General features: G+C 45.6%; 2 protein-coding genes across 4 annotated transcripts; one reads left to right on the top strand and one right to left on the bottom strand.

The window, feature by feature from the left end:
• The first annotated feature begins 190 nt into the window (after window positions 1–190).
• On the top strand, window positions 191–6,946 carry wfs1b (Wolfram syndrome 1b (wolframin)). Of its 2 annotated transcripts, none has more exons than XM_053878947.1 (10): window positions 191–359; window positions 795–1,064; window positions 2,316–2,389; window positions 2,516–2,660; window positions 2,720–2,893; window positions 2,964–3,044; window positions 3,119–3,282; window positions 3,525–3,761; window positions 3,821–3,939; window positions 4,172–6,946. In XM_053878947.1, exons 2-10 carry the CDS (start codon window positions 797–799, stop codon window positions 5,670–5,672), a joined length of 2,763 nt encoding a protein of 920 aa, XP_053734922.1. In that variant the 5' UTR covers window positions 191–359; window positions 795–796; the 3' UTR covers window positions 5,673–6,946. The 2 variants fall into 2 exon arrangements, with proteins under 2 accessions (XP_053734922.1, XP_053734921.1); XM_053878946.1 differs by having other exon boundaries at window positions 2,313–2,389; window positions 4,172–6,892.
• On the bottom strand, window positions 6,073–23,976 carry LOC128767150 (serine/threonine-protein phosphatase 2A 55 kDa regulatory subunit B gamma isoform). Of its 2 annotated transcripts, none has more exons than XM_053878948.1 (11): window positions 23,749–23,976; window positions 23,202–23,515; window positions 20,671–20,827; window positions 15,074–15,171; window positions 14,723–14,888; window positions 14,058–14,170; window positions 12,432–12,609; window positions 11,702–11,866; window positions 10,314–10,483; window positions 8,380–8,471; window positions 6,073–8,004 (listed from the first exon to the last, which is right to left on the bottom strand). In XM_053878948.1, the coding sequence occupies exons 3-11, from the start codon at window positions 20,750–20,752 to the stop codon at window positions 7,710–7,712; spliced, it is 1,359 nt and encodes a 452-aa protein (XP_053734923.1). In that variant the 5' UTR covers window positions 20,753–20,827; window positions 23,202–23,515; window positions 23,749–23,976; the 3' UTR covers window positions 6,073–7,709. The 2 variants fall into 2 exon arrangements, with proteins under 2 accessions (XP_053734923.1, XP_053734924.1); XM_053878949.1 differs by lacking the exon at window positions 20,671–20,827 and having other exon boundaries at window positions 23,202–23,303; window positions 23,390–23,515.
• Between the last annotated feature and the right edge of the window lie 598 nt (window positions 23,977–24,574).

The following is a 24,574-nucleotide window of genomic DNA, read 5'->3' as shown; positions in this document are numbered from 1 at the left end:
ATGAAAAACACATAATGACGTGATTACTGTAGTGTTACTTTCATTGCAAGAAGCACAAGTCGACTGCTTTGACTGGCGTTCTGACGTGTACGCAGTTTGCACAGAAGCCAATCATGGCCTTTATTACATCTGCGTCTGCTTTTCTTTGTCCAATCATATCACAGAGACCTAAAGGTGGGCGGGACTGCCCGCTGAAGCAGCTGCTGGCCCGGGTGTTTGGAGTTTGACCACTGAGAAACGATCGCAGTGGACAATGAGTGGACAGTGAGTGGACAATGACTGGTGACGCTGTTTGAGAGCTGCATATCAGCCAACCGATTGTGCTGGAATCCAAGTAAAGTGTTGTTCTGCTCCCGAAGGTAAGTCAGTATTTGTCGCCGCGTATGCCATGGTCCAGCGTGCTAGCATTAGCATGAACAATAGTTGGATGTGCTCGCTAACCGGGGAATTGTTTGATCATTTCCCTCCAGTTTTTTTTTCAACGCATTTGTTAACATGCTAGTGTTGCTGAGTCTACCTTTATGTTGTCGATTTTAGCCAGTCACGCGAGTGTCATTGGAGTCTGACTGCAGGGGACTTCCCGAAACTGGACACATCAGTTTTCCAGTTGCGGCGTTAAAGGATGTCACCTTCTCGAATTAGCTGACCTGCACCCTTTTAACGGGCGCTTTAAATAGACAGCTGTTTGTCTGTTGCTGCAAACAAAAGCTTGAACAGTACACAGCTCCTGTCTGTATGAGTTTTGCTGGATGTTTATACTGATGTCACCTGCTGATCAGCTGTGTCTTCTCCAGCTATGGAGCCAACATCAGCCAACACGTCCTCCAGTCCATCCTCTGTCACCACAATGAGGACGGAATCTTCCTCGTCGAGATCACCCCCTGACCGCCCTCGACTGGTCACACAGTCCAGCACACCGTCGTCACCTGGTGTGGTTTCCCGCTCCTCATCTCTTTCGACGCCGCCAGCGTCTCCTTCACCACAGCCCCTCAGAAGCCCCTCTCACCTGGGTCGATCACAACTCAATGGGACCACCAGTACAGCTCCAACATCACCTGAAACAGGTATGAGTCAGCCATTAGCTGTGTTTAACTCATTGTTTCACCCTTGTAGCTGCAAGAATAGCATTGATGTACCCTGTCTCAGTACAAGATCTGTCTCTGCGGATAATGTATCATGCACATCCCACTAAAAGCCACCCACAAATTTAAATAAAGCAGTGACCAGTTTCCTCCAGTGTGGTCTGTTAGACTTATGTCATGCTGTTCTCTAGGTTCTGTCATATCTTGCCCAAAGTGATACGTCTTGTAACTATGAAAGTGAAATTGGAAAAAAGATTGCATCACTGTAAGTGTGTTCAGCATGACGACACTGTGCAAACACATGCTCTTCAATTGTGTTTGACTGTGAACTGCATGACTGGAGAACTCAACACATAATAGAAGCCGTTATTGTTCTGTATCGAGATCGTTAGGTGATGTGTTTTATTATAAAGTCATTGGAAATAAGACGCAAACACTGTTCAGGACCGTTTTGTACCAATACGTGTTTTTTGTTTTTTGTTATGGATGAACCATTTTGTGTGTGTGTGTGCAGTGTGTGCTTGTAAAAAAAGCATGGAAGTTGTGTCCAGCGTGTGTGTATGTGTGCACATTGTGTTGCATTTTTCATTTAAACGTTCTTCATAAATGGACTTTGCATATTCAATCCGTGATTATAAAGCTTTGCATGAAATCATAGGGCGTCTTTTATCTTCTATTTCTGTCCACGTTTCCTGTCAGGTGTTTCCACAGCAAGTCAGCCTCCTTCACCTTGACCCCTGTTGTGCGCACATATCTTATGTCATTCATGAATCTCATTGGGTGTCATCCTATTCTATTTCCTGATTCTATTATTTCCATTGTTTTTCGTCCACTTGTCAAGATGAACTTGGCTGTGATGGGTTGATGAGGTTTCATGAAACAGTGTCCTAATTTTCACAGCTCAGTAGGTGGCGCTCATTTAAAAATGGTGTGAGTTTTCGTTGAAATAGTTCAGTTCCATAGATTCAACTGTAGACAGTGCCATCTTGTGGCCTCGGAGAAATAGGACAGTGTTTCATGAAGCCTCATCAAACCATCGCTTGCACTTAGAAATATTTTATTGCAGAGCTATTTTGCCTTCAACAAATTGAGCCTGGAACTGAGCCGTTCTCGTTCAGAACTCTTTTGTTCTAAAAGGAAACTTGAATCAGCTGCGTTGTGTTGCGCACTTGTTTGTAATTGTCTAACTTAGCATGTGCTGGATGAGATATTTATCATCCTTTTCCCCAGAAGACCTAGAGGAGGAGGTCAGTTTTGAAGATCTGGAGAAAAGAGCAAAGTCAGGAGATGCTAAGTCTCAGACCAAGGTCAGTATCTGTGACAGTGAGGCTGCTATTTTTAACGGAACATATGGCGAGCAGAACCACTTGCTAAACATTGTTAAAGAAGAGCAAAGTCACAGGAGTGCTTACTAAGTGGATGTCTCGTGCCAGATGGGACGCTTCTTCCTGGCTCTGGCTGAAGAGCGAGACGAGGAGCTGAACAACTGCACGGCTGTCACATGGCTGCTGCAGGCGGCTAAACAAGGACGCAAGGACGCTGTCAAGCTGCTGCAGCAGTGCTTAGCCTCCAGGAAAGGTACCAAACACCCTGCAGCTGGGTTTAAACTTTGTCTAACTCACGCACACGCCTCACAGGCATCACCCTGGAGAACTACGAAGAGGTGAAGAAGCTGTGTATGGAGACACGTTTCGAAAGAGGGGTCCGGAAAGCGGCGCTGCTCATGTACTGGAAGTTGAACCCAGAGAGGAAGAGGTCGGTGGCTGTTTCCGAAATGCTGGAGAATGTTGAGCATGTCCACACAGATCAAGGTTCGAAGGAACATCTTCATTTGTGACTGCCGCAGGCTGCGATCTGAAGCATTAAAATGTTTCGCTTCAGGTAAACCAGCGTCTTCTGTGCCACTGAACCGGTCTGCGAAGAAACAAAGACGGGTCCTGGAGTCCATGGTGACCAGTGAGTGTAAGTAGACGTTATTCTTTTCTCACGTTTTAGAGCAGCAAAATACTGTTCTAATTCTGTGGCCTCCAACGTAGCCTGCTCACACGTTGGCCTGGAAGATTTTGTCGAGATGACAAAGAAGTACGCTCAGGGCATCGCACCGTCGCCTGTCATGGCTGCAGCTGGGGGCAATGACGAAGACAACGAGGGTGATGATGTCGTCGTGAAGAATCCGGATGAGCTACCCCTCCACCAGAAGGTGCTTTTGTTTACCAATGAATTTACTAGTTCTAATACATAATGGCTCATTCAAATGAGTGTGGTCATGCAAAACATGATCAGAGTGGGTCATCTGAAGCGCGCTGTAAGACTGAGAGTCAAGCAAAACATTTTCATTTAAGGTTTAAAAAGTCTCACAATAAAGCACTACAATGTGACGGTTTGAATGCGGCTTTAGAATGAGCACAATGATGGGCCGGTCCTGACCCAGTTTGCTTACAGATCCTGAAGTTCCCCCTGCACGCCTTACTGGAGATCAAGGAGCATCTCATCGACTGGGCCTCACGGGCGGGTATGCAGTGGCTCAGCGCTCTGATCCCGACTCACCACGTCAACGCGCTGATCTTCTTCTTCATCATCTCCAACCTCACCATCGAGTTCTTCATCTTCCTCATCCCACTGCTGGTCTTCTACCTGTCCTTCTTCTCCATGATCATCTGCACGCTGCGAGTGTTCCAGGTCAGAGCTTTAGACACACTTTTGGTGTGACAATGAAAGTGACTGTGGTTTGCTTACAGAATTCTAAAGCGTGGGAGAATTATCGGGCGCTGACTGACCTGCTGGCTCACTTCGAGCCCGGACTGGATCTGGAGCAGGCGGAAACCAACTTCGGCTGGACGCACCTGGAGCCGTACCTGTAAGATTCACTCACAAATATTTTTTACAGGAGTTGCGCACGAAAACAGCTTCAATAAGTCGGTGTAAAAACATTTTCAAAATGTAGTGTTTACTTTTCGCCACAAGTGGGCAGCAAATCGCAGTGCTCAGCGTGTGTCAATCAGAGACATTTATTTCGTTGAGGTTTTGCATTCACTCACTCCGACTTACCAAGTATTTCGACACCTTCACCTTTCTCTGTCTCTCATCAGCTACTTCCTGCTCTCTGTGCTCTTCGTGGTGTTCTCCTTCCCCGTGGCGGACAAGTCTTGTATCCCCTGCTCGGAGCTGGCAGCTGTCGCCGTCTTCTTCACGGTCACCGCCTTCCTCGGTCTTCAGGCCTCTGCCAAACTCTTCGCCCGCAGAGCCCTCCTCACCGAGGTCCTCTCAGGAGCCTGCTCCCTCACCCACTTGCTTCCCGACTCCCTCTGGCTCCTCCGATATTTAGGAATGACATTGATCTCAGTGCCCGTAGGCGACATCTTGGCCGTGAACCTCGGGCTGCCTTGTCTTCTCTACGCCCACCTCTTTTATCTTCTCTTCCAAATGGCCCAGCTCAGAGGCTTCAAGGGGACCTACCTCTGCCTGGTGCCGTACCTGGTCTGCTTCACCTGGTGCGAGCTCTGCTTGGTGTTCCTCAACAACGCCACCGCTATCGGACTCATCCGCACCTGCATCGGCTACGTCCTGTTCCTGTTTGCGCTGCCGGTTCTGTCCTTGGGGCTGGCGGCCGTGCTCATCGTCCAGCTGCTGCGGTGGTTCCTCGCGCTGGAGGTCCTGAAGATGGTGGTCACCATCACTGTCTGTTTTGTGCCGGTAGTCCTGAGACTGTGGACCCGCTTCAGCCTGAACCCCATCGTGGTTTTCCGCTCGCTGTCCAGAAGCAGCATTGTCAAGTTGATCCTGGTGTGGATCAGTGCCCTGGTGCTGTTCTGCTGGATGTATGTCTACAGGTCAGAGGGCATGAAGGTGTATAACTCCACGCTGACGTGGCCCGAGTACAGCAACCTCTGCGGCCCGATGGCATGGAAGGAGTCCAACATGGCCCAAACTCAAATTCTCTGCTCTCATCTGGAAGGACACCGGGTCACCTGGACGGGGCGCTTCAAGTACGTCCGCATCACAGACATCGAGAATGGACCTCAGTCAGTCATCAACCTGCTGCCCGTCTTTTTGGGAAACTGGATGCGGTGTCTTTACGGAGATCCGTATCCGGCTTGTGAGGAAGCGCCGGCGCCACTGCTGGCCACCCCGCTGTGCAAGCTGAAGGAACTGGCCAAGCACGAATGCCACGTGAAACGCTTCGACCGATACAAGTTTGAGGTGACGATGGGAATGCCGCTGGAGAAGAAGACCAAGAACGGAACCATCATAGAAGACGAAGACGCCACCAAGGACATCGTCCTGCGGGCGAGCAACGAGTTCAAGTCGGTGCTGCTACACCTGAACACGGGAAGCGTGGTGGAGTTCAGCACCATCCTGGAGGGACAGTTGGGCTCCAAGTGGCCTGTGTTTGAACTGAAGGCCATTCATTGTCTGTCGTGTGGCAGCGCGCCGGTTCCCAGCCGGAGACACTACAAGATCGAGCACGACTGGAGGCGCACGGTGCAGAGCGCCCTGCAGTTCGGCTTCGACTTCTTCTTTAACCCTTTCCTGAGCGCGCGGCTGCAGGAGCACTCATCCGTCGAGACGGTGCCTCCGGAGGGAGAGTGACGCGGCGTCTTCATAGATCACATCACCAATCAAAGAATCAGAGCTGACGCTAATGTGACAACACTAAACTGTCAGAAATTAGTTTTAAGATGATTTGCTTGAATCTGTTTGAATGTTCAGTGAATATCTGATGCGTGACATCGCGGGGTGGCTCTGACCTCTGACTTGAGTTTTATGGTCCTTAATTTTTCATTGATTTATATTTATTACAGACGACTGTCGGTCTTCTGTCTGTGTGTGTCTTCATGCCTGCTGTGCAGGATGTCACTACAAAATTAAAAAAAAGAGAATTTGCAGTCACTCCACGTCTTCGTCCCTTTTCGCCCAAAATATGGGACCAACATTAACGGTGCGAAGCTGCCCTGGTGGTTGCTCATAATAACCCCAGCTGAACAATCGGTGGATGCAATTTCTTTGAAGTTTTTATTGAGAAAAACATATTAAATCATTTGTAACTGTCCGTGTGACAGTTATCATCGACATACATCAAGACAGATGACGGAGCTGAACGTCAAGGACAAAGAAGAAAAATCTAAAAATAAACCTTTCTGCAAAGAAACACATGGAAGGAAGGCTGACGAGATGAGAGCACCATCTCAGCTGAAGTTTAGTGTGGGACATCAGGACTTAGAAAACAGACAGGACCTCAAACATCAGCAGGTATATACAGACACCACTGTGGCCCTTTTTTTTTGTTTTGTTTAAAGAGACATTCTTCATCTCAGCCCCACGGGAGACTCCTGCTCATTCACATGTACATGTTTGACCCAAACACTAGTAAACATGCTTCCATGTCCGCAGACACGGATAATAGAGGAGGAGCTGGGTCGTAAGTGTTTAGCTCGTGCTGCATTGGGGGCCCCGGGGCCCTGAAGCTTTTGTACAGCCGGGTCTACGTGGTTAAGAAGGCAGCCAAGTCAGTCGGTCAATTTAAAAACAGCAAGGCTTAAATCTGTTCCACATGCAGCGTCTTTTTTTTGCTTTTTCAGTTTTTTTTTGCTTTGTTTGTGTGATGTTTAATGCGGACCAGAAGCAGCAGGAGATTTGGACGGTCGACACAAATAAGTCGCTTCTGGGAAACGCAAGGTGGGAGCTTGGATTAGGGGGGGCTTTCATTCAATACGGGATTGAGAGCAAAGCGTGTTGCATTCACTTGAGAAAGACATGATAAAAGGTTGGCGTGAGGAGAATGGGATGAGGATCAGCGCCGCTCAATTTGCGGCGGCTAATCCTCTTTAATCCAAGTGTGTACATTTGTGGTGGTTTAATTCATCATTGTATAATCCAGACTTTACTAAAAATAAGGAAACTGTCATCTCTCACAGGAATGCAACAATCCAGACTCATGTTTTCTGGGAAACAATATGGCATTCAATGAAATCACTCTTCATCCATTCAAGGGTGGCGCCCATTTTCGTGATGTTTATGTCACGTTTAGATTATTATTGGATGTTTGGTGTGTGTGAGCGAGACAGTAGCAGAGAGAAGGACGATTATTGCAGGTCAAGTAATGAATTGTGAAGGTCTTACATTCAGGCAAACTCAGAGCCGAGGTGAAAATCTCAATCCGATATTGATAGAAAAAAATTCTGTGCACTCATCATCGAGCCTCACACCATCCTTACGATCCCTAAAGAAGGAATTACACTAACAAAAAAAGGGCTTTAGAAAACAAACAAACAGCCAGTTACATAAACAGCCCACTTCTCAGGGCTGCTTCTGGCTCCTGTTACACAAATCCAAGAAGAGGCTGGAGCACAAACACAAACATGGTCTAGTACCAGGGGGGAGGAAGAGGCGGAGGACAAAGTTAAAAACGGATCCTGAAAAACGGAAGTTAAAAAACCTGTAAACGTCTCTCCACTGATCCACTAATCCCCCTTTCTGTGGCGTCCTGGGAGGAGGAGGAGGAGGAGGAGGAGAGGGATGAAGATGTGAGTGTGTGTTTACCTTCCTGCCTCTTTAGGCATATTCCTGGTTGCATGACGGCTTGTGTGTGTGTGTGTGCGGTTACATTCCGGCACGTCTTCAGTGTCTCTAATGCATCTCAGCGTTGAGTTTGTCCTGGAAGATGTAGAGGTTGTTGGTGGCGGCGATGGCGATGATGTTCTCCGTGGGGTGCCAGGCAGTGTGGAGGATCTTCTTGGTGAAGTCCAGGCTGTCCACGCTGATGTCGTCTTTCCGCCGCTTGCCTCCAGCCGCGCACACTCTCCGCGGCTTCAGGACCGCTCGGGGTTTGCTGCTCTCCCTGGACGCCTCCAGGGTCACGTCCCGCTTGGTGTTGCGGTCGAACATGCGGAAGAAGTTGTTGTAGGCACCCGTCATGATGACGCTGGAGGAGAGAGACTGTACAGTCATGCTGCCAAACCAGGACCCCACACAAAAGCAGGTGCTATTTTTACATCTGTGTAAATTCAATTTCACTCGTGACAGGTGTAGACACTTTCTGATCAAGCATGATTAAAAAAGAAGAGCTGGCATTGCCCCCCACCCTTCCCTCTTCCCCCCTGTGGCTCTGACAAGTTGTCAGATGAAAAAAAAAAAAAAAAAAAAAGAAAAGTGACGCTGTTGCCCCCCAAAATCAGACGCTGCTGTTCATGAACGTGTTTTTCTTGCGCTGATCAAAGGTGGAGCTGTCCAGGACTCAGACATGCAGACGTTTTGTGTTGGAACAAACGTGTGTGCTTGTGTACGTGTGTGTCATTACCTGTCGGAGCCGTTCCAGGCACACTCAAATTTGTCAAAGATGCAGTCGTTTTCATAAAGCGAGCACAACTTGCTGCGGAGGTAATCGTGGACCTGAAGGCGGAGAAGGAGGGGAGACATGAATGAGACTTCCTTCTTCTGATTTGGGTTATTATAGGCGCCGGTGACTAAAAATAAATGAAGGAAGGCCACTAGAACGTTTATTTTGAGAGGTGAGGACAATTTTGAGGAGAGAAGTTTCAGCTTGAAAATGATTGTTGGTCACCTTAAGGCTGATGAACATCCACATGGGTAAAAAGTAGCCATGGGTTTCATGATACCGTGTCCTCATTTTCAGAGGCCACTAGATGGCACTGTTTCCAAACCAAGAGCGCCATCTAGTGGCCTGAAAATTATCACAAGTAAAACGACACAACTGAATAACACACGCAGCCTTAGACATGAGCAAGCAAACACACACATCTGAGGACAAGACAAGAACAAATGAACGGGAGAGTCATGCTCAACACTACAACCACACTGCACAATGAAAACAACACGAGAGCCAACACATCCACACCAGGGTCGATTTGATCGGAGTACTTTTCCTGTCAGGTCACATCCAGCCCTCAATTATCTAACACACACACACACACACACACACACACACAGAGACGGCGGTACGTCTATTCTTGTGAGGACACCGTGAGACTTCTTATTGCCACAATGCTTTTCCCCAGCTTCTCACCTTAACCATCCAAAACAAATCGTAACCAGGCCTCCTAACCAGACTTAAACCCATTTGTATTCCTATCTTTGTGGGGACCATTCATTGCTATAATGACCTGAAACTTAACCGTCCAACTTAGTGCTCAACCAAACTGAAACCCTTTAGTTGTTTTGAAGTTTTAATCCTCAAACTGAGGCTTAAACTTGGGGTATACTTGCGGGATCCGGCAAAAATAATTATAGCTATACGCCGCATTAGGTTCACACAGACACACACACACACGCACACACACACTCCTAGCATCTCTGGATCTGCTCCACTCGTGTCAGCACTGTGACGTACAGAGTAAAAATCTGCATCTTCTCCAGTTCTGCATAAAGTCAGCAACTCTGCACAGCCGCTGGATCAATACACGGTCGCGCTGAGGTCGAACCCCGGCTGTTCATCACACCTGGTGACAGGTTACCACCTCCCCACCCCCGCCTTTGGGGCTGAGCATGAATCAGCAGCAGCAGACGCCGTGCATACACTCCCGATCCTCGCTAATAGAACAAGAATTGAAACCATGACTTCTCGTCTCCTTCCATCCTTCCAACCCACCCTGACTGACTTTTCCACATCTAGAATCATCCCCCAGCACAGCCCCCCCTCCCCTCTCCCTCCCTCACTGTGCTGCATTGCAGATCTAGGTGTCGGACACAGTGCAAGGTTTCCCCTCCCACTGGCTTTGCCTCAGGAGTGGAGGCTCGGCAGCCTAAAAATAACTCCAGCGTATCTTTTAGCCTCCCACTGCTGAAGGTCTCGTACGTACATGTCAAACACACACATTTGTTCCGCCACAGGCATGGAGAGGAAACACAGAGCGCGCTCACAAGAGAGGACTTAAAAACAGACGGGAACAGAAGGGAGTGATTTGTTAGTGTGGTTACCGGGGGGGGTCAAGTCGTGTGTCACTCTCCCTGAGGTTCTGGAGCGACAGGTGGTCCAATATTCTGCATGTGCATTTGATATTTCTCTCAAATGTGTGGCAGTTATTCGTCTCTTTTGACTACACAATGCGTGTCATTGTTCTGTATAATGAGAACATTGGTTGATAATCTGCCTCCGGAGATTAAATTACAATTGAATAATCTACTCCAAATGATCTTTAAGTGGAAGCGCCTGTGAAGCAGCAGCTTCCGGTTCTGTTCTGTGAAGACAGTCACGCCAGAGCGGCCCCCGCTCACCTGGTACGTCTCCAGGGGCTTGCTCTCCATGTTGAGGTCCCAGACTTTGGCGGTCAGGTAGTCCCTGGTGAGCAGGTAGCGGCCGCTGTGGCTAAACTTGACATCAGACACGGAGGAGATGATCTCGGAGAAGAAGGAGCGAGCGCTGGGGTCCTCTGGCTCCTCGAACACTGAGCGATAGAGTGGGCGGGTGAATGGTGTTGACAGGGTGCAATAAAGCAGCGGATTATTTCTGTCTGCGGAGCCAAAATTGAGTTTCCATTGTGTGTCATCGCTCTAAAGGCTTTCTATTGTTCTCTGACATTTGCGCCTCCTGTGAAGATGGAAGCTTCAAATTAGCCAAATTTGGAGAGGTTCTGTTTTTGAGCTGCAGCTACTGGAGCGCACGTGATTGTGGCGAATCGGCAGCCAGTGTTTCATCATGAGCCCTGACTGCTTACGAATACATGGATGTAAAGCAGAACACAGAGATCAGAGCGGAGGTCAGTGTGAACCTGGGCAAGGCTGAGTGCTTACTCTGCACGTGTCTGCTGTCATGTGTTCAGCCCGAGACAGTTATGTGGCAGTATTTCCAATGTATTATTTGATCTTTAAAGTCATTTAAAAAGCATTTTGAATTTCACTCATCTGTTCTGTTTTTTAATATATTTTCTATTTTAATATACAGATATATTGGTTTAATTTCCAAATAGTGGCAATTATAATAATTATCTGGAGAAAATTATATATTGTGAAATGATTTACAAAGGTACAGTTCATTATTTCGTGTCGGTAATGTTTCGTGATTTATTTTATATTGCTATATTGTAATTTTATGTCATAGTTAATTTTGACCCGATATTCTACTTATACAGAAAAAATAAAATAAAATATATAAAAAAACAATAATAATAATAATTAAATTGTATGTTCTTGTCACTTAATGAATTGTCACTGTAATTATTGTTATTGTTTTTTATTTTTTTTCTGTCTAAGTAGAGAATTATTAACTATGACATAAAATCCCCGAAACCGCAAAAATGGGCAACAAGAAACAATGAAATAAACATTTTTCAGTGAGTTCATGAGGTAATTAATATAATTACAACTAGTTGTAGTTGATGTTATTATTATTATAAAAGTGAAATTAAAAAAAAGAACAATCTTGATAATGGGAATTCAGAATAATGCATATTTGTTCTACTGTTATATATAATAATAATAATAATAATAATAATAATAATAATAATAATAATAATAATAATAATAATAATAATAATAATAATAATAATAATAATAAGTGAACGTTTCTGAAAACAGCATAACAGAATGATGATACATTTGGACACACCATGTGGATCTCAACACACATCAGAAGCCAAGTTCCAACACGGATGACACAAACTTACATTTGGAGTGTTTGTCACACAGCGCTGCTTCCCTCATGTCACACAGTCGCAGCGTCCCTTTGCTGCTGCTGTAGACGAACAAATTGCAGTGATGGGGATGAAACTCAGCCGCCGTGATCACCTCTGTCAGATCCTCCATGTTGGTCGGTTTGATGTCCACAATGTCTGCAAAAAATGTGGCTGAGGAAAACAATACGCAGTAACCCGAGTACGCCGTGACTTTCTGGACCAACTCCCTGTGCAGCCTATTAAACCACTGCCATCCACACAGACCCACAACTCCACACTCGGACAGCGACCGCCAGAATATGCTAATGCAGGACAATACTAATAATTTATAATAGAAATAAAGCAAAACCAATATAAACATAGTTTGGGGGGAGTAAGGCCATTGCGTATTCAGATAAATTACAATTCAATAAATCAGGTCTGGGTTAGGAATGCGTCCTATTGAGCTGGATTAGACCCAAGAAAGAGGCTGAAATATTTATGCAGCTTTTGAATTATTCATTAAGCAGCATTTTCACTCCTCAAGAATAATAATCCCCTCCCCCATTGTGTTTTTCTGCAAGAGGCAATTTCCAGCGTGGGAGTTCATGTGCACGCGTTTGTTTAGATTTATTATATCTCTTAATATGAGCATTTATTATCTCTACTGCTCTGCAATAACATTCAAACAAAAGGTCTTTCGTCTGATAAATGAGTGCGAACATGAGCAGCCAAAGGATACTGAAGCTGCGGTCGGTGATGTCCAGGTGCCAGAGGTTTATCCTCAGGTCGTCGGCCGACATGTAGGTTTCGTAGTCCGAGTTGACTGAGATGGAGTTGACGTGGTAGGTGTGGGCGTTTGCAAAAACCCGCCGTGGGCTCACTTCCACCATCAGATCCATCGGCTTCAACACCGGCACCTTCGGGACACGAGCAGACACATTTAGCATTCAATTCATCTGTTTGAGGGAAGACGGATGGTGCCGGCACGGACGCCATCTTCCATCTTTATAGTTTTATTGTATCATAAATTAATATTTAATAGGCGACTCTCTGCAACATCAATAAAACGTCTTAATGCAACAGCATCGATTGTACAGTTTGACAGCAAGATCAAGTGTCAATTTATTTGATTTATTAGAGTATTCATTAGAAAAATGGCCCTTTTCTTGGTGTGGGATTTGAGTGAAAACTAGCTTCAGCGAAATGATCCAACACAAGAGCTGCTTTTTTTTTTTAAGCCATATTAGCTGTCAATATTACAGAACAAATAAAGGTGAATTGCAGATGTTGAGTGCAGCTGGAGAGAGATTCCCCTCACACACGAATCTTTGTGCCACTGACCCATTTCTGCACATGCAAACACTTGCATACCTACTGACCCACTTCTGCAGCGCATGCTTTTGTATTATTCATGTTTGGGGCAGACTAGGCAAAAAAAAAAAAGGTTTAAAAGCCTCTGGGTGAATTATCATTTTTATACAGTTAGGTGGCGCCACACCTTTATTTCACATAGGGAGAGTTCAGTGATATAAATGTGAACTTGCAAAACATGATGAACAGTAAAATGTGAAGACTCAAGAGGACTAAACATATTGTAAAATGTGTTTTTAAAAGCAGGAACAGGCTTTCCTTTACGTCCTCTAAGTGTGTGCTTTCAGAATTATTTGATATAATAGCTTTAATATTGAAGGGTTACAAAAAAAAACATGTCAAAATATAATGTTCCCCACTGAATAAGATAATCAAACCAGAGATCAGATGCCAAACCCTCTGCTTCCCTCCACATTTTTTGCCCAATATTATTGCCTTATGCGGATTTTATCGACATGTTTCATGTTCAGAATATTCTGAATGCAATGAGCTTAACTTAACAGCAGGTGGCGGTAACATCACACAAGTTCAAAACGTTGTTAAATACATATTTTGTCATTATAGTCTCATGAAAGTTGTTCATTTACAGTGATTTGATGGTTTATTGTGTTTTATTCAGTCTGTTTTCCGCGGTTTTAACCAGTGCTGGTCACGTGACTGGATGTGACTTTCATCTTCAAAAATCAAAATCTATTACTTCTTAAATCAAATTACATTTAATTTAGCCTCAAGCAACCCTCAAAGTTTCACTAGTAAAACGGGTATTATTTGAAACGTTGTGATTTGAAATGTTGTTTTATGACATTCACATGATTATACTCAATAAGTATATGTAACAATATGCTTTGAATGAATGTTCATATATGTATCAGTGTAACTCAACCTCCCTTGGAAATGTCTTTAATATGTATCAAATGCTCTAGGACGACATATTTCCCTCACAAGGTGCTCAATCAAGTCACTATTTATGTTACATCATGAGGCAGAAAGTCACCTGCAGAGAGGTCACCGTGGACAGATCCTTGATACGACCCTCCTCATCCTTCAGGTTGTATCCTTCTGGCCGCTTGTCTCTCTCACTCACCTTCCACAATTTAATGGTCTTATCTGTGGGACAAAACAGGAATAAGAGGCTTTATAGAGCGAGCCTGCTCGCACCGCGGCCTGACTGTAGGTGGCATGAAGATGGATTTCACCGACGACAATGAATTCAAAGTGGGTTTGAATTTGACTTATTAGAGTGATATAGGATCCCTGTGTGCCACGTCTCCAGCTCCTAGGCAGCGCAACGTAACTGCTGAGGCTAGTCCTGCATTTTTCATCCCGTGGATCATAAATAATAGAGACCTTAAATAAATCAATAGCAGAGCACTGAGGGAAAATCCATACATCTTCCAATATTGCTCTGAACTGGAAACAGAGACTGGACTGCCGTGGAGATAGATTTTAAAAATGCCCCTGAATGAAATAGAAATAAGCAAATGAGAAGAAAAAAAGTGAGCAAAATTAAGCGGTCGCACTCGCTTGTCAGTGAGAGTCGAAACATCATTCATAACATCATAGCATTACGAGTCTCCTGAGGAGCATTGGCTGTCAAGTGAGAGACAGACGACTTCAAGACAAGAGGTTCTCGTGACATGTCACTCATAAGAAACCCACCATTGGTAGACAGGAGGAAGTGGGCAGGGTTCTGCTGAGGCAGCCATCTGATCTTATTGATCTTCTCCTCAATCTCCAGACTCTTAAGGTAGTCGAACTCCGGCTCATGGCTCTGGAAGGTGCTGTAGACGTTGTACTCACCCTGGGAGAAGGGCTCAGATTTGCTCTGCAAAAACCAAGACAGGATCAGATGAATGGAAGTGTTTCTGCATAGACCAGAGCAGAGTCTCTCCTTCAGCCCAGACTGCACACATGCATCAACTATTTATCAGTCTACACTGGCTGCAGGGGAAGTCTGCTTGATGCTCAGCGATCAGGGAAGGAAAACTGTGTGAGACTTTGGGTGTCTACCTCAGGTTCCCTCTGAAAGATGACCACTCGGCCGCCTTTGTCCCCAGTGGCCAGGAGCTCTCCCGTCTGGTTGAACTCAACGGTGGAGATGATATCAGCTGGAGGGAGAGACAGACAGAAGCCATTAGATTATTGGCATCATGTCATCAAACAACAGTCTGGCACAACCAGATGACACGCTCTGCAGTCAACATGCTCAACTGAATAGGTCCGGAGTCGCCTTTGAACTGAAAGGTTACGCTTTCCAACTCAACTTGCTGCTGGTAGTTGTGGTCAGTAGAACAGAGAAACAGATTTCTTCAGGTTTCTATTGAGTCATTTCTGCAAGTGTTTGCAGTGTAATAGTACACTGTATTATTCGTGCATTGTTTTTCGTCAGATATAAACTATTGAGTTCAGAGTCACCAATCTAGACAGTAGGACAAGGGGGTCATGTGATCTACAGCCTAGCACAGACAATTCCATTTGCAAGCTGGGATTTTCCAGCTGTGACGTCACATAACTCACCAATAAACCATCTTGGGGGCTTCATTACCACCTCATATTGAATACAGTTGTCAGTCTAATGAGTGATTGCACAACGTCATAATCTGTGTTAGGAGTGGTTTACAGAACACTCCACCTGTTTTATGTCGTCCAGATGGTTAGTCTCAATGATTTACAGAGGAATCTGCAGGTGTAAATAGCAGAAACCATTTGTTTTTTAGGTTAAAAAATAGATTTAAGTGGCCGACAGCTGAATCACAGGAGATGCTTCCGCAGGAGAACAGTGCGTCCTTCAGTTAAAAAGACAGAAGTGCTGAAGAATAGCTGTAATAATCGCTGCAGAGAAGTTAAAGATAGTTTGCTTCCACAAGCTCTATTTCCTGTTGCCGTAATAACTACGCCTAGATATATGTATATGGTCAGAGCTTATTTATGATTAAAATCTTGTGTTTAATGCTCTCTACTTGTCACTGTCCTTTTGGTTCATATGTGGTTTCAGGGTCTCCATTATTTTGTGATTAAAAGCAAATGATCCACCCCATAACAGTACATGAGAGATGAGCAGAACATCAGCTATAATAACGGCTGTAAAAAAAATGGAAGGAGGAGGAGGAGGAGGAGACTGACATGTCAATCCTGTCTGGCCTTGAAAGTGGGGCTTTATGACCAGGGGTCAGGGACGTGAGCATCCACCACTTCACCGTGATATTTATTGTCCCTAACTCCTTTATTACACTTATAGCATCCCACCCTTCCTTTTCACTGTGCAGCATCTCATTTCTCCTGTCATTTTTTTTTATTCCTATACCATTTCCCTCCCTCCCACCTTCCCCCCAACATGGCTTTTGTGACTGTGCTACTAGTTTTGTAAAAATGAAAATGATGGAGAGGAAGCAGGGAGGAGGAAGGATGAGCAGGGGAGCGGAGGGGTCCTTCAGTGAGCATGGGGTTGCCGTGGTAACAGGCTGAGCCAACCAGTAGCGTTAATATCCGTACCAGTTAGCCATATACGGCAACGTGGCAAAAGAGGAAGTGGGAATCATCCATCCAATCCTCGCAGGAAGTTGAAACGTGGCGATGTGGAAAATGCAAAACTGTCCACTTGCTAACAAAGCTGTGTGAGGGGGTGGAGGGAAGGCGGCGAAGCACGGGGGAGAAATATCAATGACATGCAAACAGCCGGCCGCTCAACCGTCTCACACAAGTATGATTAAATGATCACAGTGCCTTAATGAAAATGACGCGAAGAAAGAGCCAAGCGAAGCAGCAGCAGCAGGTAAGAGGCTGAATCAGCAGCACGAACAAAGTGGATCATTAATGTGAATGTGAAATGTTGTCAGAATACTTGTTAAAAAGCAGGTATTGAACAGCGCATCTGTATCAAAGCATAAAGAAGCCAATGATGGCTATTGATTTCTTCTTATGATGGAAAAAACCCCCAATTCATTTGGTACTGTGAAAAGATCCAGTTTCTCTATAGCAGGATAAAAACATAATGACTTCTGGAGAGTAAAGCTGATGTTTTGCTCTCCAGAAAAGCTGAGCACACGTCTGTTTACTGAGATGCTGACTGAGTACACAGAACCTTTGGCTTGAAAGGCTTCGTCCAGGAGTAGTGGTCATCTCCCGTGTCCCAAAAACCAATGGTTCGATTCAAAAGTAGCGGTCTTAAACTCGTGATCCGTGGGCCAACAATGCAATATTTTGCAGCTCCATACTTGTTGTAAAGGTTGGTCCACGGAGGAAACGTCAGAAGAAAGTTGTTTGAGTGAGAGCAAGAGGGACTGTATCATGAATAATGTGGTGAAAACTTCACACAGGCTGTACCTCCAGTGGGCTCGGAGTAAGCCAAGTTTGGTGTTAATGACAGTTAGTGACACACAAGAAGACCCCCAGTCGCCTGCCACCAATGCAGGCTGAGACTATGCAATGAAATAAATAAATAAACAAATAAAGAACTTTTTTTTAATTTATTTTCGTCTTCTCCCTTCAGGGGTGGTCACATCGGATCATCTTCCTCCATCTCAGCCTGTCCTCTGCTTCCTCTTCTCTCAAACCTACAAACCTCATGTCCTCCTTCACCACATCCATCAATCTCCTCTTTGGCCTTCCTCTCCACCTTCTGCCTGGCAGTTCCAACATCTCAACATCTGCCTACCAATGTACTGGCTCTCTCTCCTCTGTGCATGTCCAAACCATCTCCATCTATCCTCTCTGACTTTGTCTCCTAAACACCCGACATGTGCTGTCCCTCTGATCCTATCATCATCCTGCTCACTCCCAGAGAGAAGCTCAGCATCTTCATCTCTGCTACCTCCAGCTCTGCCTCCTGTCTTCTCCTCAGTGCCACTGTGTCCAAACCATACAACATCGCTGGCCTCACCACCGTTTTGGACACTTTCCCTTTCATCCTTGCCTGTCGGCAAGTCACACATGTCACACGCCAGACACTTTTCTCCAATTATTCCATCCTGCCTGCACCTACTTCTTCAACTCTTTCTCACACTCTCTATCGCCCTGGACAGCCCAAGTACTTAAAATCCTCCACCTTCTTTATCTCTGCATTCTATAACTTCACCTGTCCACAAATAAAGGAACTACTCTGCTCAATAGTTCCTGGACAGCGAGAAACAAATAGTTTGGATCGTGATGTTGGACCAGCTATGACCCATAATCCAGCGCATCATTAAAGATATTGGTGTTTGTGAATGTAAATGGTTTATGGTTAAATCACGATTTTGTCTCCTTATAAGTAAATTATATGTTTATGAGTGAGTGCAATAAAAACATGGTCGCATGTAGGACCCCGATATTGACCCGCCACAGGGACCACTGACCTCTGTGAACTATTCAATTTGTAGTCAAGCTATAAGCTGATGACTAACAGCCAACAGCCAAATGTGCAACAGCCAGTTACTTATCCTGTCTCCCACAGCTTGTCCATTAGCATCAGCAGGCCTGTCTGTGAGTCATCACCTCACTGCAGGAGTAGCGGGAACACACTGTGACTGCAACGGCACTTGCCCACACAAGCGCATTGCCATCAAACCGTATCTTTCAAACTCAGTAACTTTGAGGATTATTAAACCTGTCAATCTCAACTATGCACCAACAAAACAGGTTGTCAAAGAGCAACTGGGGCCATTCATAAACTCAATGCAATCTAGCAGCAGGAAAAGGAAAAACAGCAGGAACCAACCTAAATGGATTTGGTGAGAACCAACCCGACTCTTCCCTGGGATTGTTTTCCAAATAAACGCCTCAGTAAAAAATTAAAAAAGCCCTGCATATAAATTAATTTTGTATTTGTTTCCCCCTGAGAGGCACACAACTGATATTAAGATGCCGTGGCTGTCGCTGTCCGGGTAGGGAATCTGATAATGAGAATGAGAGACGTTCTCAGTCAAATATTCAACATGTATCTGCGTGAAACACATTGTGGAAGCCCCGCAGCTAAACTGGAAACTCATGGAACAGTGGCGTGCAGAGAGTTGTCTTGAAGAAAAATGAGTCATTTAAAGAACAAAACTTCCCAAGCTTGGAGAAAAGAATTGTTTTCATAAGATCCTTTCCCACCAGAGGGAAGAGTCGTCTTTTATTCATTATTTTAAAAAAAATTAAAAAATTGCTCAGCAATACGATGTCTCTTAACACAGATGTTTATTTGTCATGAATCACATGCACTCAGATATTTGTCAAATTGTTTAGCTGAAAAGAAGAGAAAGTTTCTGTCTGTCAACTCTCAAGCAAATAAGCTTGTCAGAGTTTCTACTTATTAATATGTGCCCTGAGACACAGCGCGGTCGCAGACCTCCACTCCAATTCAACTTGGTGGCAGCTCTATTTTTTACGAGAAAAATCAACAATGTGTCAAGTTTCACACAGCGCATGCTCAAGTGTGGTGGACTTTAGTTCTTCATCGTAGTTTTAAATCAACTTCTACACTGTTGATTCACTTCACTCAGCTTCAGATGGAAATTGAAAGCTCCACAAGACTCCGCCTCCAAACCTCCATCTGCTCTTCTCCAGGGTTGCATCATGGTGCTTCTACTTCACGGATTTCCACTATCGTATAAATCGTATAACAATATACTGTTGGTGAATACAATGTTATTTAAGAAGCCCATTAAAACTTCTATGCAGTAAAGCAAACATGAAAACATGAGATGAGTTTATTTCTTCCTTTACCACTAAGATGAGAAGATGAATGGAGGAGAAAAATAACCCATTCACACCCAGCCTGGTGATGTGGTCACATGGTGGTGGTTTCTTTCCTTGGGGGCGGGGGGAGCTGAGATAATACAGACCAATTATAAGTTGCATAAAGCATTTGACCTTTATGGCGCAGCCAACAAAACACTCCACACAACCAAGGACGAGTCGCCTCTCAGCACGTGCATGCGGTTGTAGGTAAATGGAAGAGTAAGGCGCTCAAACTCTGTGTGAAGATAAATGTTCATTGCAGACAACTGGAGAAAATATCAACAAGTGAAGACAGCTCTTAGAATCTGTGTGTGCGCCTGTGTCAGGTGTGTGACAAGTGACCCCAGATGCTGCTTTAAGTGTCAAAATCGCATCAGTTCTCTTCTGTGTAATAGATTAAAAGCTCAGCCGGTTTACACCCAATCTCACCTCCTAACCACGGATTACTTGCAGGGAATCCATAAATACAGAAATCTAATCCCGTATTGTGCCTTTTTACGCCGCACATTAATATGGATTAGGTGTGTAAATAGAATACCTTGATGTGTAATTCAAGTAGAGGAAGTGAGTCAAATCAGCTTTGAGCCAAAGACATCTTTGATGGAGTTATTTTGGGTTTCGTCTCTCTCTCTCTATAGGTCACACAGCAGGAAGGTCTAAAAATAGTGAGGCGGATACAGAAATAGAGACAGACACAGAGATGACGCAGACGTGTGATGTTTGAGGTGTGTGTAAGTCTCCGTCGCATGTCTGTCTGACTCGGATCAGAAGCACACCTCATGCCACACACTTTCTCCCGTGCAGTTCACCCTCAGACACTCGCAGAGTTCAGCTCAGATTCGGCTGATGTGGCGTTACTTTGCAACAAAAAAAAAGAGCTTCTGGATAGAAGAGGATAGAGCACACACCTTCAGTGTAAGAGGCAAACGGCTCGGGCTCCAGAGAAAGGGTAGTGATGTCGGAGCACAGGACCTGGATGGGGCTCAACATCCTGGGGGAGGACTCCAGGGTGAGGAGGGGTGGACAGGATGGGCGGAGCTCTTCAGGCTATAGCCAGGAGCAGCCCTGCAAGAGGAGCAAGGACGGAGGGAGGGAAGGAGGAAAGGATGCAGGGAAGAGGAAAGGAAAAGGCAGGTTGGGATAGGGGGAGGTGTCAGGGTGGGGTGTTAACAGCACGTTTGGCCACGACTAGAGGGGAAAAAAGCTTGGTGATGCAAATGCTCTGATAACCTCACAGAGATATGCAAATAAAAAATGGTATGAACTCTGCTCAAGCATGTTTTGTTCAATAGAGTTACGATCAATTCATGTTGACAAAGAGTTTTGGTGATGATGATATGTTATATATCAATCACAATCGTGGCATGTCAACCAGGAGCGACATGTATTTCAACACCTCCTGAACTCAGCATGTGACACATGAGGGCAACACAGAAGCATTTTATACTCTTCTCAAGTTTGCTCATCAATTTCACAGTCAAAAGTCTGAAGTGCTGCGGTGTGGTCATGTTCATCCACCGACGTGGCTTCTCACATGAAACCCTGCACGTCGGGTTGGTTTCCCTGTTCACGCAGTTGGTCTATTCGACGGCAATACTTTACAGAGTGAAGGCTGTACAACTGTTACAAGTGCTGAGTCTGACTGTGTCAACAGAACTGAGGAGTCAGTAACTGCTCACTGCTCCTATCTTTTTATTTAAACAGCAAATCTGCCAAGAGGGGCGACAGCCTCCTGTTTGTTCTGTGCAGGATACATACAGTACATATGATCACAGGAAGGGTTGAGGGCCCTTCATTTCCATGCACAAGGTCAATTGCTTGCTGAATATATGAATTTCAACCTCCTCTTTCTAGTTGCTGTTCTAACAATTTCTATCTACTTTTTTCTATGTATTTAAAGAACAAAACAGCTGTGCTTTAAGTGGGAGCTAGCTTCTATGTCTATGACGGCAAAATAGTGAGGTGTGGTGTATGGTGGGAAGATGGTGCGCTGCACCCCTCAGGAGTCAAAGGGCAGGGGAAGCCCCGCAGGATGAGTGGACAGGAGCACGCAGACAGACGTGTGAGGATGGAAAGCAACACGTTGTGCGTCCTCCTAAACACGCTCACATGGACATGCATGCAACGGCACAAATAAAGACGCACACGAGCCACACATTTCCTCTTCCCCACAGCCACTACAACTCCTCGTTCCCGTCTAACTCACTCGCACAGAGCCACATTGTGTCAGAGCAGAATTTGGAGCTGTGTTGGGTAATTGTTTGGCAGATGAGCCACTTCAGCACCGGGCAACGCTGCGAGATGCATTAGAGGACTGATAGAGAAGGAGAGAGAGAGAGAGAGAGTGGGGGATGGAAATGGGGGGTGGATGACGGGGGATGGGGTGAACATGAAGGTGGAGGGGGGTTGCAGAGGAACAAGACGTAGGTAATGAATCATGTTGTTTAGTTTTGGCAGAAAATGATTCTGAGGTCATTATGGATTGATTCACCTATTGTTGTGCAACTTTCTCTCTGCAGGCAGATATTGACTGGCTGCACTGACTGGCTTAGGTGTAACGTCTGAGTGGCCGAGTCATGAGGAAAAATTAATACTCCTATTATTGGTGGGTGGAGACGAGCTGTCAATCACACTGGCTGAGCATGAAAAGAAGTATGTTTGTGATCACGATGGCCTGTTGCTATGACGATTTCACGTTTCTGCCGCACCTTTTCAGAACAATGAGCAAATAGAATACAAGCTAGCGTGACACATTTTTGGCACGTGAACACACACACATCAAGCTTCAGGAGCACAGATGAAAAGGCAGTACTTTCTCATCATCCAGGAGGCGGAGTGAGCAGTAAAGTTACTGTACGACACAGATTGGGGACAGACATCCAGGCAAGCGTTCAGGTGAGATTAGCTGAGGAAATCAGATTATCTGGAAGTGTTACAGCATAATGCCTCTGTTCTGTCAATCAAAAATACAAGGCCTCGTTTCAGTAGGCTTCTACGGACGATATCCAGCAGAGCGACTGGAAAGTATGGAACGCATCTTGACAATGCTTCTAAAGGTGGCGAGTGGAAGAGATGCTCCGTGGATGCTGTGGCAATATATTAAAAGATAAATGTTCCAGGTGAAAAAAAAAACATAAAAATGTGAATATGAAGTTGATGTTGTTCTTTTAATTTTAATAACTGAATAAAATAATGTGTTTGTAGTAAAACTTTTCAGCCCGGACACCAACAGAGCCACTTAAAGGGCAGATCAATTCTTCCCCGCTGGGAATCAAAATAGCAGCGTTACACAAGGGAAACACGCGCTCAGAATATCCACAGCTCATGGGGAGCCTGAATGTGATGCAGATCCCTGAAGACTTTAAATTCAAACTCTTGAGAAGTTGACTGGAGCGGCCGACCGTACAGGTGCTGAGTGGCACGTGGGAACGCTGCCTACCTTCAGTCACATAGTTGTGGTCCGGGAGATAACCGCGGTGGTCGAGCGTCGGGGTGGCGTCAGTGTCTTCGCCCATCAGCAGGGCTGGGGGGAATGCCCGTCCTGGAAGGGCAATGTGGTGGTGGTAGATTGCTGGTGGAGGGTGTGGTGGGGATGGTGACCAGCTCAGCGCCCATACTGCTACCCACCGATGCCTCCTCAGCACAGGGGCGCCGGACAAGGCATCCTATCCCGCAGGTGGATGATTGGTCCGGAGTGAGAAAGTAAGCCAAAGAGGATTTGTCCACAGCGGTTCCTGAGCGTCCAGCCTTCACCTGCAGGGAACGCAGTTCAGACAGGGTTGGCAATTAAAATACCTCGGTCTGGAGAGGTTTTTTTTTTACAATGGTGATGCTGTCTTAAGAGCAAATCCTTCCATTTCTGTTCATCATGACGCTTCAAGAGATGAGGATGAGAGTAGGGGGAGGGGAGAGAGGGATGAGCAGAACCCCTGGTCGATGCATCTGCAGTGCTGATGCTTCTGCAGTGAACTCGAAAACCCACTCACCTCACACTCGCACCAGCACGCAGACGTCGCCTGTGCACCCTCCAGGTGAGACGCGTCTCCGGTCCTCGGAGGATCAGCCACCTGCTTCTCAGCTCGTCCACTGGATGACGGCAAATCCTTCTGGTACCGTGTTCTGCTGCAGTCCGCACTCTGTATGAGAAGCAGAGTGAGCGCTAGGAGGAGGAGGGGGAGGGAAGAGAGAGACAGGGAGAGAGAATCTGTTCTGCTGCGCTGGTACGTGAGCCTGATGCATCGAGCGCGTGGGCCCGCCTACTTTCCATCACAGCCAGTCACCAGGCAGACAGCACCTGCTTGACCAGTAACCACAGGTTAATACAAAGAAGAAGGATGAGGGCGACGCTGAAGGAGGCGGCAGGAGCAGAGTGTCATGCGAGGTAACGAATGCAGAGAGCTGAACCGGCGAGAGACAGCGGGGCAAGGGGGAGGTTCCACCTGCTGAAAATGGAGGAATGGCAAGAGGATTCACCTGCGTACATCAGTGAATGAGGGAAAGAGAGGAGGAGGAAGAGAGGGACACCCGTGATTTGCTTCAACTACAAACACATCATATTGGTAAAACTAATATTTACAACGGGTATCAAAGCACATTTTCTGTCCTTTTTGGTCACCTGACTTGCTCTGGAAACCCAGATATGAAATTTCCTAAAGGGCCACATTAGAAACTGTTACTGTGTGAGGGACCATTATCAAAAGAAAGACAGCGATGACTACAAAATATGACGGAAAAATATCCAAAATATATGCTTCAGTAACAAGGACAGAATGAATCTAAAAAGATTGAATGCAAGTAAGGATAAAAAGAAGT

This window comes from Synchiropus splendidus, chromosome 11, assembly GCF_027744825.2.
Source record: "Synchiropus splendidus isolate RoL2022-P1 chromosome 11, RoL_Sspl_1.0, whole genome shotgun sequence".
In the NCBI taxonomy this organism is placed as follows: domain Eukaryota; kingdom Metazoa; phylum Chordata; class Actinopteri; order Syngnathiformes; family Callionymidae; genus Synchiropus; species Synchiropus splendidus.
This window is presented reverse-complemented; position numbering and strand designations above follow the sequence as displayed.

Excerpts from the sequence above, each read along its gene's own strand:
- LOC128767150 (XM_053878948.1), bottom strand. The coding sequence starts at position 20,752 with ATGTTGAGCCCCATCCAGGTCCTGTGCTCCGACATCACTACCCTTTCT. Across the intron at positions 14,889-15,073 it reads TCTTTCAGAGGGAACCTGAG|AGCAAATCTGAGCCCTTCTC; the intron begins GTAGACACCCAA and ends TGGTTTTTGCAG. Across the intron at positions 8,472-10,313 it reads AGCCCCTGGAGACGTACCAG|GTCCACGATTACCTCCGCAG; the intron begins GTGAGCGGGGGC and ends CTCCGCCTTCAG.
- wfs1b (XM_053878946.1), top strand. The coding sequence starts at position 797 with ATGGAGCCAACATCAGCCAACACGTCCTCCAGTCCATCCTCTGTCACC. Across the intron at positions 2,390-2,515 it reads ATGCTAAGTCTCAGACCAAG|ATGGGACGCTTCTTCCTGGC; the intron begins GTCAGTATCTGT and ends GTCTCGTGCCAG. Across the intron at positions 2,894-2,963 it reads GCATGTCCACACAGATCAAG|GTAAACCAGCGTCTTCTGTG; the intron begins GTTCGAAGGAAC and ends GTTTCGCTTCAG.